The sequence below is a fragment of the Triturus cristatus genome, chromosome 6, assembly GCF_964204655.1.
Source record: "Triturus cristatus chromosome 6, aTriCri1.1, whole genome shotgun sequence".
Classification (NCBI taxonomy): Eukaryota; Metazoa; Chordata; class Amphibia; order Caudata; family Salamandridae; genus Triturus; species Triturus cristatus.
In genome coordinates, this window is record NC_140589.1 from 1,477,086,212 (window position 1) to 1,477,103,755 (window position 17,544).

A 17,544-nucleotide genomic window follows, 5' to 3' on the forward strand; every position below is an offset into this window, starting at 1 on the left:
AATACAGTGGTATGAGCCCTACAAAACTGTACCAAATACTTCTAATGAGGCCCTCCATAGCTGGACACAACTCTCTAGATGTGGCCTTTCCAGTGACGTGGGCACCGTACAGCAGTGTTTCCCAAACTGTGGTCCGGGGACCCCCAGGGGTCCCTGACACTTTCCCAGGGGGTCCGCAGGCAGCAGTTTAAAAAGCACTGCACTTGTATAATTAGCAGTTTTCCAGCAACAATAAAAGTGCCAAGATAACCCCAGTGATTAATGTACCTGCTGGAGAGAGATGAGAGTTTTGTCCTGTGGCAGCTTTGAGTTACCTAATGGAGCACAGAGGGTTAATATGCCTATTGCAAAGAACGTGTACTGTGCATTTTAAATAACAGTATTTTATGTGCATAGGCGAGTGGGTTACTGCTTTTGTCACAAAGATTATTTTGTTACTGTGCAGTACATAAGTGACAACCGTAATCTAGCACAGTGACCTATAAACTGTCATCAAAGAGCTGCTTGCAAACTGCATGGTACAAGTTAGTAACTTATGTTTTTTCCCTGTCTTTCATTATCCCGATGCTGCTAAAAAGGTTTATTAGGGTGGAAATACATTTTTATTGTTAAAGTCAATGCTAACCACTATCTTATGTTCTGAATCCCGAGTTTTTTGTGCTTCTCCAGATCAAGCACTCTTTAAAAATACCTACCAGTATAAATGACATGTGAATCCTACACCTTGTAGTCCCCTTTGCCTTATGTAACATTTTCTATGCACTGATTTACACTTATGATTAATTGTCTCTATATGTGTGTGATGTAAAATGATAAACGTGTTGTAGACTGCACCATTGTTTCCTAAATTTCTTTGGGGCGAGAGCCTCCCAAAGCACCCTTTGTAGTGTACAGGCATACTCAATGCACTTGGTGTGCACCGTATGGGGACTGGTCTGAAAACATTTGCCAGGGCTGCTTTGGGTTTCCAGTCTGGCCCTGGCAGGAGTAGGAGCCTCGTACTGCGAAATAAAACCAACCATTTAAAAGTTAGTCACAGAGATGCAACACCAACCTTCCCATAAAAATTTTAGTTTGCAAATTCTTCCAATATAAAATACTAAGGGGAATATTTACAAAAGAAGTGGTGGAGCGTGTCATTAGCCTCTGTGGCTTAACGACACGCACCGCCACTTCAGAAACGCAGGGCTGCACCATATTTACAAGAATATGGTGCAGCCCTACATTTTGCCCTGTGCTGGTGCTACACTTAGCAGTGTAGCGCCAACGCAGGCACCCTTGCAACACAGTGCAAGGGTGTCTGTGTGCAGGGGAAGATTGTTTATGTAAAGGAAGGTCCCCCCTTCCTGCACATAAACAATCTTGAAATGGGGTTTTGTCACTTGTGTGTGTGCTGCTTAATGCAGCACACATGGAAGTTACAAAATGCCATTTTTTTAATGATTGTTTATGTGCAGGAAGGGTCACCTTCCTGAACATAAACAATCCAAGGCGTTTTGCTTTTTCCATGTGTGCTGCACAAGGCAGCACACATGAAAAAAGCAAAAATGAGGAGAAATAAAGCATTCCTCCTCGTTTCGCCAAGTTAAGACCTGGTTTTCCTGGTGTTAATTTTGGCGTTGGCTCCTATTTACGCTGCCCCTGTGAATAGGGGGCAGCATCAAAATCAATGGGTTTTGCGGTGGAATGCCCACTGCAAAACCCACTACCCACTCCTTTCACGCTACGCATTGTGCAAAAGGGGGCCTTATTTACAAGGCAGCGTTAAGCCATATTAAGTGGCTTACCGCTGCCTTGTAAATAAGGCGAAGCCCCTATCGACACGCTACAAAAAGTGATGTTTCCATGGTGGTAGGGGTTTGTAAATATGCGCCTAAAATCCTTAGTATTTTGAGTATTTGTTTTGTGTGCACACGTGTTTATTTTATTCGAATTACTGTTTTAACGTTTGAAATTTAAATCATACAAATTGCTTGGGGGTCCCCGAGTTCCAGTGGTGCCTCAGTGGGGTCCTCAGGAGTCAAAAGTTTGGGAACCACTGCCGTACAGTATTAACACAGGTTCTATTTTCTCCTGGTTGTATTACACCACGCACCCAAAGAGTATTCTTGCTTTAGACAGGAGGAGGAAAGAGGAGAAAGTGATAGAAGAGGAGATAGGGGAGAAAGGGGAAAAGGAAAAACTGAAAGAGGAGAAAGGAAGAGGATAAACAGGATGAGGAGAATGTAGAAGTGAAAGAGAAAAAAAGGACAGAAAGGAAAAGAGAAGAAAGAACCAGGAGAAAAAAATAAAAGAAAGAGAAAGAGACTAAAGAAAGAATAGAAAGAAGAAAAAGAAAAAGAACAAGAAAGAGAAAGAGAAGAAAGAAATAACAGAAAGAGAAAGAAGAAAGGGAGGAAAGAGGAGGGAGGGGAGTCTCTCCACATTGATATTGAGGGACACTGTCAGAATGGTGTGTATTTTGTGCAAGGTGCTGTGCTGCTAAACGTATCAGTGTAACTGGCAACATGGGAAACCATGAGGGGACTGCACGATCTGGCAGCGCAGAAAAAGTGCAGAGGCTGAAAACACCAGGTAAAGCCGTCAGCACAGGGATGGCAGCTGAGAAAGGCAACAGTGCAATGTTGTTCTGTCCGTCATTTCCATGCCATGCTGACGTCACTGTGCATCCGCTTCCTGCCCATCCACCTTTCAACCTTCCTCTAAATACCATAACATCTTTATCCAGAATGTCACTTACTACCTGCTCAATAGTGCCTTTGCAAAGAGCTTCCATTGCACACCTTTCACAATGCTGCTTTTAAAATGGGTACTGCCTTACAGCTTACTATGGTGTCCTTTCGTGTGTCTGCAGTGTGATCTGAGCATTTGTGTAAACAGTGTAAGAAATCCATACATACTGGCTTTGCCACAGGTTGTTATGAGATCTAGCATACAAATCTGGAACTCTGCAGTGTCAACAGTCGGAGATGGTGCTGTGGAGGTCTCTCCAGATAAACCTATAAGGACATTTTCAGGAGAGACTTTATCAGTTAATAGGACTTCAGTCATAGCAAAGCCTCAGATTGAGATGTTATTTCAGATTAGCACCCCTCATTTACCAAACTGTCACATTGCTCCAGGTCCCTCAAGGGAGCCCAGGCTTTTTAGCAGTATCAATTTGCATTCTGGGTTGAAAGCTTCACTCTCTACTTCTGTATGAAAGTTTCCAAGACCTAGACTGCAGAGCATATTCTTGGCTTTAAATTTAAGAATAGCTCAAAGTTTGCAAACTGGGCCTCTATGTGACAATTTCTATTTTATTAAAATATCTTCGCCACGTGGTGATGAGCTGGTGCTCTGTCATTTCATCATTTTACATCCACCCTCACCAAAACATTTGTCCAGCCACCGGTGTCTAAACATTTATCCAACCACCTACCGGTCCATCCATCTACCACTCCATGCACTGAAAGCAATCCAACCATCTGTTTACCCATATATAAAGCCACATAGCCATCAGCCCTCCCATGCATCTATCATAGGTCGATGTCTATCTGTGCCTGCATGCACTCATATGCCTCCTGCCTCCTGCTGTACTATGTGTGTATATGTGTCTGTTTCTGGCTAAATAAGCCTTATCAGTTGTCTTTACCAATGTGTCAGATCCCATTCGAGGTGCTGAAGGGCATCGCGCAAGCTGGAGCTACTGGGCCACAGCTGTGGTATCTGGGATTATTTGCCTCCGACAGACCCTGAGCCTCCTGGGGTCTGTCCTAATATGGCTATTCAAACTGAGCACAGAGAAACTTCTTCAGCTCTAGAGTGTCAACAGTAGTGATGGTAGGCAGTCACAAGCTTCTCAGGGAGGGAGTGTAGGGTGCATCAAGCTCAAAACTCAATAATTACCCAGCAGCACAATAACTAATCATTCAACCTAGTGCTTATCTTTTTAGAAAATAAAGTACTTTAACACACTCCAAAACAAGATAATACACACTACAATATACAGCCACAACTCAAATGGCGTAGGGCCACTGCACTTGAGATTACAGGTCCCTTTTCTCCCCCAACTTCCTCCTTAACACTGTGTAAGGATAGTGTGCCGGGTTTCAGGCACAGGGGCAGAGCTACCCCTCTGGCATATGGAGTTTGGGGGCTAGCTTTTAGATTTTCTAGTCGCAATGCCACTCTAACCAATGTTATTGTTTTAGTCCATCTAACAGCACGTATCTCTCCCTCTACATGCTTGCTGCGAGAATGGCAGCACACCGGCTCAAAACTAGGATGCAGAAGCTGCTCTCTATTGTTGCATGCCCTCTTCCAGGAACGGTGTGCGACGGGCGGTGTTCGAGGTCATAGGTCAGCCGTTTGAACTTCTCAGGTGACAAGGAGGCTCCGACTACTTTCTATCTGGTGACACAGCAGCTTGGTCTACTTTAGGGGCAAATGTTCATGATCACAAAGGTGCAGTCCACTCAGGCACACTTCGGCAAAGCCACAGTACCGCTGCTTTGAAAGCACAGGTGCAGTCTGTTTCAGGCACACTTTACGACAAAGCCACGCCTCTGGTCATGTTCCGGGTCAGGGGCGTAACAAAGGCCCTCGCAGCCCCCGCGTTGGGGGGGGGGGGGGGGGGGCCTGAGCTCGAGGGGCCCCCTCAGCACACAGTAATCGCTGCATTGGTTTGACTGTACTCAAATAGCATTTGTTAAATAAAACAACGTTTTTTTTTTAACTGAAACTCGAAAGCATGCAGTAGATTGTATCACCAGTAGTTATTGAGAGCAGGGACGTAGACGTAGTTTAAATGTTACGCCACCGCGCGCAGCCCTCCGGTCCAAGAACGCCCACCCGGAGTACATCGAGCTCCTCTTTTGCACTGTTGTGCGTGCTGCTGGCTGAGACCCCTCACAATGGATGTTCCACTTGCTGCGTACTTTGTAAAACAGCCTCGAAGCTACAAAACATGCCATGTCAGATGGGCTTGGCGTGGACCGACCACGGAGTGCTTAAAGGAAAAATCTTGGCGTTGCAAATAAGGCACGTGAATCCCTACAGAAGCAGCAGGGACCAGGCAGATAAGAAACACAGCACTAAACTAGCAAGGGGAGCTGCCAAACCCTTTAATGCAGCCTCTGCCATTAAATCACAGTGTCCTTAACTTTCATGAGCTACGCAAACAAGAGCAAGAAACTCGAGCTCAACAGGCAAGGCAGGAGAAGCGGCAGGAGAAGCGACAGGCGAGCTCGGGGTGGGAGGAGGCAAGCGAGGCCCAATTGTTGTGCCCCGGCCAGTGTCGAGCGGAGATGGAGCCAGTTTGTTATGATAGGTCAAAAGATAAATCCCTCTGTTTATATTAACGGACTCGGTTGTTAACGTTATTTATTCCAAACGTGCAAACTCCTTTCAGGAGATGTGAGTGGCTGTTTGCGATGTATCCGGGCAGACGATCCCCTACTCCATCCATCCCTAAACCCCATGACTGCAAACCCTCGCTGTCCTCCCCTCTTCCAGACATCACAAATGTAATGCCCGGAGTAGCACCAGAATTTAAGAACCACGCTCCAGCGAGGTAGGCAGATGCTTGCTTTTTTGTGTGCTTGTTTTTGCATAAAACAAGTTGGTCCCACATTGACTGATTCCCAAAAAATCCCACCCCTTGCCTACGACCAGGCTATATTGTGGACTTGATCTTTCCTTTAAATGTTTATGCTGTCGCTTATTCTGTTTTGTTGCTGCTGCTGGCATGGTTCATCAAATGTATGGTTTCCGTGTAGATACACTACAGTTATCAGTGACCAGATCATGTCAAGTCTCAGCCGACTTTAGTAGGCGCAGTGGTAGCATGGACGCCTGTTTACTGTGTTGTGAAAGCCGATCATGTTAGATAATAATACGTGTTTCATCACACTGCTCAGAGCTCAAGGCAAATCGTGCAGCTATTGTTAATTGATGGATGCTAAAGAAAGGCACCAATTACATTTTTAAAATTGTCTATTTAAGTATATCGTGTATACTTTGGTTACTGTAGCAGAGAGCCTTCCAAACTGTTTTGCAAAATGCACGATGGAACTAAACATGGTATAACATATAGTGGTTTTAAATGGCTGCAGGTAGAACTCATGCAATAATGTTCACAGTTGTGTGTGCGTGATGTGGCGACGAGGTTCGTAGATTGCAAGTTCCCAGATGACTCAATGTTATCAAGAACGCTGGGTTTTAGTTGAGTGCCTAATGTCTTCTTGGTGTTGTGGTCCTGGTGCTTTTCAGTTGATCCAGTTTTATTAACAAACCTGAATATAATGATTTGTAAAATAAAGAAAAGAATTGTCTCACTTTGTTGATGTGGAGTCACACTTTGCAAGGATATGCCAAGAGAAAGATATAAGCAATACAGGTGCATATTGTTTCTCTTCAATTAACACCGTGCTGTATAAATGGAAACATACCTAAGGGAATACCATAGAAAAAGGAAGACCCTGGGAGATACCAACACTGGAAAACACAGACAAAGGAAGACACTGGGATACACGAAAACCGAGCGGCACAAACATGGGAAAACATTGGGAGATACAGATAAGGGAAGACCATGAGAGACACGAAAACGGAGAGATACAGACACTGGGAGACACAAACACTGGGAGACACAAACACTGGAAGACATAGACACAGTGACACACAGACAGACACTGGAAGACACCTACATTAGGATTCATGGATTGACACAAACAAGGGAAAACACTGGGAGACACAGACAAGTGACCCTGGGAGACAAGAACAATGAGCGACACAGACAAAGGAAGACACTGGGAGACATGAACACTGAGGGACTGGGAGATACAGGCACTAGGAGACACAGACAAGGTAAGACACTAAGGGACGTGAATACTGAAAGACACAGGGCGATACCTATACTAGGATTCATGGATAGACACAAACATGGGAAAACACTGGGAGACACAGAGAAGGGAAGACCCTGGGAGAGACAAACACTGAAAGACACATACACTGGGAGACACAAAGAGACACTGGGAGACACGAAGACTGGGATTTACAGACAGAGGAAGACACTGGGAGACACGAACACTGAGAGACACCGACAAAGGAAGACACTGTAAGACATACAAAGAGGAAGACCCTTAGAGACATGAATACTGCAATACACAGCCACTGGGAGACACCTACACCAGGATTCCTAGAAAGACACAAACCTGGGAAAACACTGGGAGACACAAGCACAGGAAGACACAGACTCTGGAGACTCGAAGAAACACTGGGAGACACGAAGACTAGGAGATACAGACAAGGGAAGACACTGGAAGACATAGACACTGTGCAACATAAACGGACACTGGGAGACACCTGCACTAGGATTCATGGATTGACACAAACCTGGGAAAACGCTGGAGATACAGACAAGGAAAGACCCTGGGTCACTTTGATGCAAGAAGAAATAGGGATGGTTTAACAAAACATGCTTTATTTTTTTTGTATATTGCTGGACTGTGATTGCTTTATTATGCACTTTAAAAGTATTTGCACTTTTTCCTTTGCTTTGCCAACTACTGTTTGTATAGATTCTGTAATTAGGTACTTGCTGATATGTTTTTTTTTTATTCCGCATTCTGTGCTATTTATGGTGCTGATTGCACTTGCTTGTAATACGTAGGCCTTCAATCTTGTAATTAGAATTGCTTACAATAGAAATAACTTCAAACTGAAAAACACCTGCATCAATGTTCTGAAACATCTAAGCAGTTTTTATCCTCAGCCTCTTGCTTGCCTGTTTTTGTCCTGCTTACTCATAAAGACATGATGGTAGAAATTGAAATTGCCTCAGTTGACGTTATTATCATGCACAACGCTTGACAGTCACAAGTGTGTGGCATGCAGATAATTTGCGTTTATTTCTCTTGGAGTTGGCAGGATACTGTTTTATAGCTTGTGTGCTCATGTATATTGTCAGTCGAGTCTGTGTAATTGCAGGTTTAGGTTAGACTTTCAAAGTTTCAAGATTTGTCCATCAATATAAATTCTAACTTTGACCCTTCATGGTTGTTCTTTAGCAAAAGGCAGTTCCTGAGACAATAGGCTCGCTCCTTGGCATTGCTCTGATTGCTGTCTCAGTTAAATAGTCTACTCTTGGCAATGTTACAAATGGGGTATTTTATATGTTAAGAGTGTTTCCCACTTTCTTATTAGAACTGTGATCAAGACAATATAGAAGAATTTCATTAAATGTTGGAGGTTTCAAATCAAAATAGATCAGATTTTTGGGCTGGGGTGCGAAGTGGTGGGCCAAGCCGCCGGGTGGGGGGGGGGGGCCCTCTATGGACTTCGCAGGGGGGCCCCCTCAAGTTTTGTTACACCACTGTTCCGGGTCACAGCAGCATCACCCGCTTGGCACACCAGCAGTGCCATGGTCCCACCGCTTCAGAATCATAGCGACACAGTCAGATTTTGTCATACTTCAGGAGAGTGCAATAGCACAACACACTGTAGGCAAGACAGACAACGCTCTAGTTCAGGAGTATGGCAGGCAATCTCTCGCTTGACTCTCTTCTGGGCAGATGGACTCACAGCTCCAGGGCCAGATGCTTATTGCTAGCCCTGGTAGTCAGTATCGCCTGCAAAAGTAAGAAAAGTCAGCTTCCAAGGGCTTCAGGAGAGGGAGACAGCTCGCCCTTCCAGGTTAGACTCCAGGTGATGTCCACCCACCTCTGGGAAGCCAGCTGTGAGCATGACACTAAATCTAGCTGCACAGCAGTCCTTGGGTACTTTGCAAAGCATCCACTTCCTTCATCAAAGAAAACTGGGCACAACAAGGAGGTCAGCTGCTACCAATTTTGTACAGATAAAGCCGAGTGAGCATGTGTATTCTCAGTCTGCACTTTCAGAACCTGTGTGGGTTGGTTCTTTTTTCATATGCCCTTTCCAGCCTGTCTTCCAAACTCTGAATTTACAGTGCTGCTTCTCACAGCAGGGTTGTTTCCAGGTTAGAGCACCCACAACAGAGGCACAAAGACGTGTGAGCATTCTGCACCTGGCTAACGAAAGACACACTTAACGGTATTCGGGAAAAGAGACTGAAAAGCTGGCTTTATCTAACAAGCCCTATACACTGTGAAAAACAGAGATTGCAGTCCCACCCTTTGTCCCCAGCATCTACCAAATGGCAGTGCTTTAATTCTAAATGTAAGCCGGTCTACATTTTTCCCCACTTCGGTGTCTAGGTTTCCTCTTATCAGCTTCACAAATGTCAGCAATACAATTCCACTGTCTAGGAAAACACCTTTCCTCCAACTAGTGCACATAAGCAGGTCAGGGGCTCCCAAACTGAAACCCACAGACCTCCATTACACTGATTCGCTCATAGACACAATGTATGCACCATGCAGATCATAAAAAGACACACACAAACAAACATGCACAGGGATATTAATGCTAAGACCTGGGTCAGACTGTGGCAATGGAACATTACACAAGTGAACTATTAAGCTTCTTCTCCTGTGATGCTGGTCACAAATACAGTTTCATAAAACATGTTAGGTTTCCACCCATGCACTAGATACTGAACCCATGTCAGGGACAGCAGCCAACTTCCTGACCAATGGAAGCATACTTTGCGAGTCCCGCCAACTCCAGGACTGCTTATGAGTAAAAGGACAGGCCTAGGCCTTCGTTCTCAAGCTGGAGTAACAAGAGGCTGTGGTCAAAATAAAAAAGACAGGATTTTATTTTTTAATATTTGTTTTATTGTATTTTAACATTACCAGAGCATGGTACAGCATGAGGCAGAGATAACTGCACATCTGTTGAGACGTTTTTCTATTATCACTTTGAGAACTTCTTAATGGCATAATATCTTAAAGCAAGTTACATGTTAGGATTATATATGCATATGACAAGTCCTACATGTTTAGAATAGCATCACACATGCTCAAGCAACTGCGAAAAATAAACAGTGGCCATATGCAAATCAGTCTGACCCTGTGCCTCATGGGAACAGTCCAGCCCAAACTGCCAAGCCATGTCTTCCCTGGACCCTGAACTGGGGTGGCAGAGTGGGCTAAAGAACGGTGATGGATTAAACCCAGATCAGTTGACTGGGGGTGAGTGCTTGCAATGTTCAACACTCCGTCCATCATTTCCTTTGGTTTTTGCTTTGTTCGCCATAAGTTGGCAGGGTATGCTCAGACGTGAGTCCCTTGCTCACTTTGCCACTGGATTCAAGCAAGCCTGGCTGAAGACGGCTGAAATGCCACAAACCGGTCCTAGGAAGCTTGTTTCCGGTCCAGGGAAGACATGGCTTGGCAGTTCGGGCTGGACTGTTCCCATGAGGCACAGGGTCAGACTGATTTGCATATGGCGATGTCTGAACTGGGGTGGCAGAGTGGGCTAAAGAACGGTGATGGATCAAACCCAGATCAGTTGACTGGGGGTGAGTGCTTGCAATGTTCAACACTCCGTCCATCATTTCCTTTGGTTTTTGCATTATTAATCTAACGCCATTAATGACCAGTTGGACTTTGTGTGCTGACGGAATTTAATAGAATAGTGAATGCACAGTTCACAACCTAACGTAATCATACTTTACTTTTCATTTTGGAAGTAAGGTTGCCACCTGACCAGCAAAATTTAGGAAAATCACCTAAAGCTGCTATTTTTAGGTCGAAGGTTCCTAAAGAATTCTTGGTGACATTTGAAAGCTTAACTGGGAATTCATTCCACCCATTTCTTACCATTGGATTTGTAACTCACAGTTGTTTGCTTTGAATTTGCTGGCTTTATTCTTTTAGGCTGCCCAACAGGCCTTTGTCCCTCATGAAGAGCATAGCCTGTTTATTGTATTCTTTCACAAGTGCTTGCTTTCTGTATACAGCCCTTTAAATTATTTTCTCATCTTGTCACATTTGCTGTGCATTCAAAGACTGGGGTCAAATGTCAGACTCTACCTTCCGAAGGAGCCTAGTATTTACTTTTCTTTCTCTGACTTCAAAGTGAGAGGATTTATCTTACAATCTGGGGATGTGAAAGGAAAGGCTTACTTCTAGCACACAACAAAATTTAAATATCTGTAAATGAACTGGGCAAATATTTCAGAATTAGGAAAACACAAATGAATCAATTGTTTTTGTAATTCTGAAGTGTGGTGGAAGCAAATATTTTAATACGATCAAAATTCAATACGCTCGGTGATGGCATTTCTGTACATTATCGTTTGTGTGTAAAACTGTATGTATATTTAAATGTAATGATCATTTCCACTCTACAACATTTCACTCTACTCCACTTCAGTCTATTCCTCTCTATGGCACTCCATCATACTTTATGCAAGCCTAAGATGCTACACCATCCAACTCTATGACATTTTAGCCGACTCTACGTTACACCACTCAACTCTATGCCACTTAACTGTATGGTACTCTACAACACTGCATCCTTCGCCTCTCCATGTCACTCTACTCCACTCTACAACACTATGCCACTCTACTCTACAACACTCCACTCGATCCCACTCCACGACACACCATGCCACCCTACTCTACAACACTCCACGATATTCTATGCCACTCTACTACACTCCATGCCACTTTATTGCAGTCTCTGTCACTCCACTCTATGACATCTTCCTCCACTCTACACTATGCCACTCCACTCTACGACATTCCACTCTATGCCACGCTACTCTACTCCAATCTATGCCCCTCCACTCCATGACACTCTATTCCACCCCACCACACTCCACACTACACAACTACACTGTCATTTAAGCCCACTCTATGCTATGCCACTCAACTCTACGCCACTTTATGGTACTCTACAACACTCCATCCTTCGCCTCTCAGCATCACTCTACTCTACACCAATATTCCACTCCACGACACTATGCCACTCTACTCTACAACAGTCCACTCTGACACTCTACGACACTCTATGCCACCCTACTCTAAAATACTTCACGATATTCTATGCCATTCTACTACACTCCACGCCACTTTACTGCACTCTGTGACACTCCACGCTGACACTTTCCTCCACAACACACTATGCCACTCAACGACATTCCACTCTAAGCTACCCTACTCTACTCCAATCTACGCCCCTCCACTCCATGACACTCTACTGTACGACAAGTCACTCTCCTCCACTAACTTTTAGACATATTGAAAAGCAGCCACGCTGGTGTACAACATGGCTAACACTTTGCCAAAGCCAATAGCTCTTGCATTGTCGAGACCTATTGGCTTTGCCAGTGCTCGTTTCCCCTTATTAGTACATAATTAAAACAGTAAATATAGGAAGAAAACACTTCTAAAGTGTTCTAGATCTGGCTTTCTGATCCCTGATTGCTAATTAAACAAAAACCGAAAGACCATGTTAGAAATGAAAACAAATAAAGTTCTATTTATGTATCATGTCCGGGCTATTGAAAAATCTTAAAAAGCGAACACATGGTCGTTGTCTTTCTACGTGAAAGATGGCAAGCCTACTTGTAAGGTTTATACAGTCCTGATTATAAATCCTAAAAATGACACTAGGTTATCTACCTATTCAGTACCAGAAATAGAATACATATCCCATATGATATACATGTGCTCCTGCTGTCCTGGTGTGTGATGCGAGTGGGCGTGGCACACCTAGTACAGAAACAAACGGAATGAGGAATACCAAGGCTATTTATCAGACGCACACTACCGGTTTTACCTTCAGCAGGCCTCGCATTCTGTCCAGCAAGGAGCGGAAGTCTTGCTCCGGCATCTCGGGGTACAGCTCCCGGTGGAGCAGCTCCTCGGTGATATCCGGGTTCCTGTAGAAGGTGCACTGGGCGATACCGTTCAACAGCGCGCTCAGAGACTTGCTGCTCTCCAGCTCAGCCATGGTGCCGCTGACAGTCGAAAGTACAGTCACGTGACGAGTGAGCGTCACGTGATCACTCCTTGTTTGCACTGGAAAACTGCCAGGGCTCGAAAGACTTCTGCACAGGAAGCGGTCACGTACAACTGCTTTCTTTTCTGTTCCACTGCCCTGGAGTTGAGTCGCGGGACAGAATTTTATATAGCACCAATATTGTTTTAACATGTTAGTGTCGGCACTTTTGTGCGTTTTAGGCAACGTAGTACATGGTATTTTAATACGTGCACATTAATGCGTGTCTCACTTTTGTTTGCACTCGCTGGTAAGCTTTTAAACGGAGTTAATGATGGCACATGCCTATACAGGGTTCCAGGGAATTATAATTAGGAATGCTAATAACTAATTTTTCATGTTTATGTCCATCTGGAGGTAAAGGCTATGTGACTAACGAACGAAATGTGGGATAGCAACTGCTTTTGTCCTTTATCTGCCGAGGAGCTGGGCAGATAAACCATGATAGTTGGTTATTTGGAAAAAAGTGTTTATCACACATTTTATACAAATTTGTTCTGTCTTGTAGAGAAGTTCGCATTTGTATAGATACGTTTTAAGTGTGCTCCTGCGCGGCATATCAGTGACAGTTGAGTAATGCTTTATCATTGAGTTGAACAAGGCAAGCCACGTGATATGCACCAGTGGCGGCTGGTGAAGTTTGAGAGTGGTGAGCTGTGGGGGGGGGGGGGGGGAGAGGGTTTTGGAGTTCACTTTAGGGGGACACAGCATTTTTTGGGAGGCTGGTCACAATTTCCTGTTGTACCAAATGAAATACTGTGCCAAATTATGGAATTCATTACAGATGCAAACACAAGGAGATGATGGACGGAGTGTTGAAACTTTTTAAGCACTCATCCCCAGTCACAGATCTGGGTTGAATCCATCATCATTCTTTAGCTCACTTTGTCACCCCAGTTCAGACACAGCTATATGCAAATCAGTCTTGACCCTGTGCCTCATGGGAACAGTCCAGCCTGAACTGCCAAGCCATGTCTTCACTGGACCGGAAACAAGCATCCTGGGACCGGTTTCGGGCTAACAGCCCTCTTCAGCCAGGCTAGCTTGAATCCAGTGGCAAAGTGAGCATGGGACCCACGTCTGGGCATACCCTGCCAACTTAGGGCGAACAAAGCAAACACAAGGAGATTATGGACGGAGTGCAGAAACTTTTTAAACACTCACCCCTAGCCATGTCTGAACTGGGGTGGCGGAGTGAGCTAAAGAATGATGATGGATTAAACCCAGATCAGTTGACTGGGGGTGAGTGCTTGCATTGTTCAACACTCTGTCCATCATCCCCATTGGTTTTGCTTTGTTCACCCTAAGTTGGCAGGGTATGTCCAGCCGCGGGTCCCTTGCTCACTTTGCCACAAGATTTAAGCTAGCCTGGCTGAGTATGGCTGATTAGCCAGAAATCGGTCCCAGGATGCTTGTTTCCGGTCCAGGGAAGACATGGCTTGGCAGTTCGGGCCGGACTGTTCCCATGAGGCACAGGGTCAGACTGATTTGCATATGGCCATGTCTGAACTGGGGTGGCAGAGTGAGCTAAAGAATGATGATGGATTAAATCCAGATCAGTTGACTGGGGGTGAGTGCTTGCATTGTTCAACACTCCATCCATCATCCCCTTTGGTTTTGAGTCATTACAGAAGACCTACTTCACTCAAACAAACAAACAAAAAGACATCAACACAGTTGCATTATTTTAAAGTTTAGAATGAATAGAAGTTTTCATTGTTTCATCTATATATCCAGCACAGAGCAGGGCTAACCAATCAATTATGGGGCACCATTTGTTTATGCTTTCACAGCCAAGGTTTGTTTTGTGTGATTTAAAACTGTAATCCACACAGAAAAACAAATTCCCACCACCAAAGTCTAGAAGGCTCTAAGAGTAACACAAATAGATCAAGAGTAGCCTGGAGTCACCAGCATGCTAAGGGCAGGTTCCCAAAGCAAGATGGTCGAGAAATGCTAGCATCTTTGCATTCAAGCATCACTATGGCATGTGCAGTACTGTAGGCAGGCTGCACAGCACACTAACCTTCCACCTAATTGTACTGCACTTATGGCAAGGGCTGCAGACAGGCACATGCAGTCGCTGTTGGGCCCGACATTTCATCATGAATAGTGAGCCGCATGTGTTGGAGCCTACATAAATCAGTGTTCTGCCTACAGGCTGCCTGGTCATTGGTCAACAACTGCTCTGCAAGCGGATTTAGGGCCAGACATATGCACATGCAGCCAGTTTTCACTGTTCTCCGCATTATTACATTTCAGGCTGACACAAACATAAAGCCACCAGCCAGTGAAAAGAAAAGAAAGAGATACATTGCACCAGAGTCCACAAAGAGCCAGCGCGCAAAGTGTTCAAATTTCACCCTTTCCTGCCAAAGCAACTAATGGCACCCCAGTGTGACAAAGTAAGGTAACGGGCAGTATCGGTCCCTAGCTGCATTAATTAAGCATGCAACAACTCGGGCACACTTGCACAAGTCATTCCGACCCATGCCTGGGATAATTTTCAGGTAATGTCTGTAAGGCGTCTTTCACAACCTCGGAGGACATTTCAAATAAATAAAGCTCGGCCACTTGACAGAAACAAAAATCCTATCACACGTGTTAAAAAACACTCCGTGCACCAATTATCTGTTTAACATTGTTTCTCGTGATTTATTTTGAAGTGGCATGCTGAATTAACTAATGAAATTCTGTAAAGCAAGCGATACACTTCACGTGTATTACTGGCTTTACAGAATTTAATTAGTGAATTCAGCATGCTGGTGACTGGATACTTACTAAACTTTTTTTTTCCTCACCGAGTTGCTTGGTGCTATGCCATGGCCCACTCACAGGGTTTGGGGCTGCTCTAGGGAACTACCAGGCCTGTCACTTCTGCTCAAATAATGGTGTCCCCACACGGAACTGCCATTAACAGTAGCGTGGGAAGCAGACAATTCGAGTGTGCACAGTTTGTCTTCAAAAGTCAAGATGACAAACTGCACAGACTCGAATTCTCGGCTTCCCACTGGCCAACAGCCTTTACCCCACCCTTTCCCTACTAGTCCCAGGACAGGACCAACCCTCCTCGGACGAGTTGGGAAAGGGTGGGGTGACCATCCTCTCCACTCTCTGACTGACACGAGGGCCCAGAAATACAGGGCTTAAGTGTAAAACGCCCTGGGCTTTTTTTTAACCCCACGTCGTCAGGGTGTGTAGACTGGTCCTTTAGGCTATGTGTTTGCTGAGATGATGACCTCACAATTTTCAGGGCAGCGAGCTCGTCAGCCCAGCAAATACATCAGGCCACAGACAACAGGTTTAGAAATCGTTGCTTGCTGGATGGCAGGCAATGCGTCACTGTTAGGAAAGTCTCTCTGAGACTAATCACGGTAAAAAGAGCCCCGACCTCAAAGGTCAAGAAAGATGTGTGTGCACATTTTTAAAATCATAAATATGAAAGAGTTTGTTTTATAATTTTGGCAATGCTGGGCTGGTGGTGAACGTGAAGGGGCGGAGCCCCGACGCCCTAGCTCAGAAACCGCCACTGGAAATAACCAACATCTTGTGCTAAGTAAAGGTATAAAAACAGCTTTAAATGCCTGCAATGTCCCTGAATTGCTTATGTAAACCTCCTCGTCCTCAAAAAGTGTACCTCCAATTAGTTCAATTAGACAATTACCCATGAAAAAACAGGACATTATTCCAACCAACGTAAAACAGAAATACATGTCCGTTGTTACATGCCCATGAAGAGGGCCCACGCCGTAGTGATGGCTGTCAGCCTTGTCTCTGTTACCAATGGTCCTTTCAGGTGTGCTGAAGAATGCCAGGCTCTCCGGTTTTGAACGGCCTGTACTTTTATTAGCTGCATAGCGCATGGGGCAGTGTGAAAGTCTGTAACAGCAGTGTGCTTCCAAACAGCAGCATAGGTAATATTTAGCCAAAAATAAATAGCAAAAACAAGAATTTCAGCTAGAATGGTAAAACCGATATTATGGCATGCTACAAAGCTTAGTCACACTGGGTCACTGAAGGTTTAGGCAAAGCCTGAGATGTTCTTGCAAGTTGCACCCTACTTCTCTTCTGAAGGTCCTCCGTTTGTTGGGCATATTTTCTGCAGTCCTAGGGATAAACATTGCCTCCTCATCTTGGCCGTTATTTCTAAAGCGATCATTGCCAGTTTCATCTGGGCTTACATCTTCTTCCTCCTCCTCTTTGTGACTTCCTGCATCTCCAAATCAAATAATTGCTATGAGGGGCCCATCTCTACGGGTCTTCCTGACTACTCCCCTTGAATTACTCGAAAAATAATTTGTTATGGACAATGGTAAGGTCGTTGATGTATGCTGTATTTATTGTAACACAGCTACAACATATTACAACCAAGTATTGATTTTGGTCAGCAAAATTGAAATTGACCCCCCTGTATGATGGTCACCTTCTTGTGTGCTCCTCTTACCATGCTCGTGCGATCATTGTTGGTCCTTCTTGTATTCTGCACTGCCACTTCTTCAAGACAGGGGGCGGTCATGTCCAAGAGCAGCGGTAGTGCTAGCTGTGGCCCACTCTAATGGTCATAGAGTTGCCAATAAGAAGCTATTGGACCAGTATTTTGAAATTCCGATCGCCCAACACCCAGGATATATT

The 17,544-nt window shown here is 44.7% G+C and overlaps 1 protein-coding gene across 2 annotated transcripts in view; it reads right to left on the reverse strand.

Moving 5' to 3' along the window:
• COMMD1 (copper metabolism domain containing 1) overlaps positions 1-13,007 on the reverse strand; it is a 715,340-nt gene extending 702,333 nt beyond the window's left edge. Inside the window, exon 1 of one of the 2 annotated variants that reach the window (XM_085612577.1) lies at positions 12,691-13,007. In XM_085612577.1, the coding sequence (XP_085468703.1) occupies positions 12,691-12,864 (174 nt within the window). In that variant the 5' untranslated portion in view covers positions 12,865-13,007. The remainder of the gene's footprint in view (positions 1-12,690) is intronic. The other variant, XM_085612578.1, reaches the window with a different exon arrangement.
• Positions 13,008-17,544: the final 4,537 nt, after the last annotated feature.